At 50.4% G+C, this 2,630-nt stretch overlaps 1 protein-coding gene across 1 annotated transcript; it reads right to left on the reverse strand.

Annotated features, from left to right (window-relative positions):
• Positions 1-391: 391 nt before the first annotated feature.
• Positions 392-1,834, reverse strand: LOC149327893 (uncharacterized). Its single transcript, XM_089564991.1, has one exon. The coding sequence runs from the start codon at positions 1,625-1,627 to the stop codon at positions 392-394; it is 1,236 nt and encodes a 411-aa protein (XP_089421117.1). The 5' UTR covers positions 1,628-1,834.
• Between the last annotated feature and the right edge of the window lie 796 nt (positions 1,835-2,630).

Consider the following 2,630-nt stretch of genomic DNA (forward strand, 5'->3'; position numbering starts at 1 on the left):
AAAGTGTTTCCAAGTCATTAAGTGTAACTGTTTGGGTTGGCCCAAGATGTATAGAACATATTGTAATTGTTTTGAAATGTATGAGGGTGACTGCAACAGCTTCATAGTTAGTTTGAAGTTTGATTTCGCGAGTTGCAACCCCGCCTTGGATGACAATAGCAACACCTCCAGAGAGCCTGCTAGTTTGCTCTCTGTCAGAACGAAAGACTTTGTATTTCTTCAAAAAATTCTTGTGTTTAGGACCTAGGTTCGTTTCCTGTAGGCATAACGCCACCGGGGAGAAAGTGTCTAAAAGATCTTTTATGTCACTGTAGTTATGGAAAAGTCCACGGCAGTTCCACTGTATAAGGAACGCCACTTTCTGTGCATTTTTTTAAGGAAAAGTGGGAACCTAGGTTTCTGGTTTAGGGGGACCCGTGATTCGGGTCCTTCCTTTATTTTGGCGGTCAAGTGAGTTTTGCCGCCCGTGCAGGACGGTCGTGCCGGGTGATACATCCATCGCCTCGGTGGAGGCGCTGGAGGCCCGCGGGGATGCCGCGCGTGTACGAACTTCAGACCTCCTCCTAGAGGGGGTGGTCTGATCGTCTGCCGACTCAGGGGACGGCGAGACCTTTGTGGGGGGTGGCAAGGCAGCGTTTGCTGACCCTGCCGGGGGCGCAGATGGCCCTGCCTGAGGCTTTGCCTGGGCAGTGGACGGAACGCGGTACGGTGCAGCGCCCCCGCGCACCACATCAGCGAAGTTTGTTCTTGCTGTGAGGTTGAACGTGTTCTTTGCATGAAAGATTTGTCGTGCTTCCTTGAAAGTTATGTTTTGCTTTGTCTTCATTGTTATTATTTCTTTTTCACTTTTCCATGACGGACATGATCTGGAATAGGAGGGGTGATCACCATAACAGTTTGCGCACCGAAGTGCTGCTGCTTCACAGTTTTCAGAAACGTGCTCGTTTGAGGCGCATTTTGCACATGCTTTTCGGCCACGGCAGCTCTGTGAGCCCTGACCGTATCGCTGGCAGTTGAAACACCGTCGCGGGTTTGGGATATAGTGTCGGACATTTATCTTGAGGTAACCAACTTCTATTGATTCAGGTAGTATGCTTGAGCTGAACGCGAGGACAAGATGTTTTGTTGCTATTTCTTTGTTTTCCTTTCTGATCTTGATGCGGTGAACATTGATGAAATTCTGGTCTTTCAGACCTTCGAGCATTTCTTCTTCTGTGAGTTCAAGGAAATCGATTTCGGAGATCACTCCCCGGACGGTGTTCAAAGATCGATGTGCAGTAATTGAGACAGGTATATCCCCAATGGACATCAAGTTGGACAGTTTAGAATATTGGTCGTTGTCTTTCAGTTCTAGTAGAAGGTCACCGCTAGGTATTTTTTTTAGCTTGTAACCTGTGCCTAAGGCACTGGTTAGGGTTCTTGTTACTATGAATGGGGATATTGTTCGGGCAGTCTTTTCTGTTGCTTCACTGTGAACAACATGAAACTTTGGGAACGTTTCTTTCGATTTCTGAAAGTATTGGGTAGTCACTTCGGTCCGCACTCTTTTTTGAGGGCGATCATTTTGTGAAAGGGGAGGAGCCATAAAAAATGTCGTTTTTCGGTCATGGTGCCAGCCGCCCACCATGGAGCCCAACAAGGGGACAGGACAGGAACTTGCAAGCAAGCCCTGCCCACGCCAGCTGTACACCTCAACTATAACCAAATATGACGCAACTCAGGGTAGTTGGCCACACACGGTTAACCCTAGCCGCCTATGAAAAGTGAAAAAAAAAACGAAGAAAAGAGGAGGAGACAGGAGAGTTGTAAGACAGAGATAGGAAAGTGAAAGATAGAGGGGAGGACAGGAAAAGGCGACTGCCGATTTCCCCCGGTAGGGTCAGTCCGGAGGTGCCGTCTACAGGAAGCTGGGGCCAAAGTGGTGTGTTGCCTCCGCCGAGGGGCCTTAAGGGTCCAAACGCTCGGCATCGGCTCACCCACCAGGATCCCCTTTTCCCCGGACACGGCGATGCCACGCACGGCTAAGCGCGGATGCTCGGGTCCGTGGTGACGCATTGTTCACCATCATCCCCCTGCGGGGATGTCCCTGCGGATGCTCGGGGTAACCCCGTGGTGTCGCCACTCACCAACGTCTGCATGCTGCAGACGCACCCCTGCGGGGAATAATATAAGTCAAATTACATATTGCCACGTATTATTGCAGTGTGTGTTCGTTCACGCTCAAGGCAGCAGGAAAGGGTCGTTATCACTTTTGTTCGTGGCGCGAGAAGCGACCAGACTAATATCGATTGTTCGCAGCCATGAAAGGCTGCATCTAGGCTTTTCCAGATTACCGTAGATGATCTTGACCTGTTATCTGGAAGTTTTCTTGCCGGCTTTAAATTGAGCGATGCCGCGAGCGGCGGACATTCGTAGATCGACGACCGACGAGCACGTCTGTTGCTTACGCCGCCGCCGAGTAACTCATGCACTGAATGACACCCTCAAGCGCATCCGTATAGTGCAAAGGGGAGCACCCTTAACCTTTGCCATGAGCGATTACCTGAGTCTACTTAAAGCACGTTACCACGTGTTGCTCTGCCAGTCATCACGGGCAGCCAGTCGTGCACACCAGCTCGGGCGGCCGATAT

The sequence above is a fragment of the Amblyomma mixtum genome, chromosome 10 (genome assembly GCF_055824585.1).
Source record: "Amblyomma mixtum isolate Tamu chromosome 10, ASM5582458v1, whole genome shotgun sequence".
NCBI lineage: Eukaryota > Metazoa > Arthropoda > Arachnida > Ixodida > Ixodidae > Amblyomma > Amblyomma mixtum.

Bases quoted from the DNA above. Each gene is read 5' to 3' on its own strand.
- LOC149327893 (XM_089564991.1), bottom strand. From the start codon at position 1,627: ATGGTGGGCGGCTGGCACCATGACCGAAAAACGACATTTTTTATGGCT.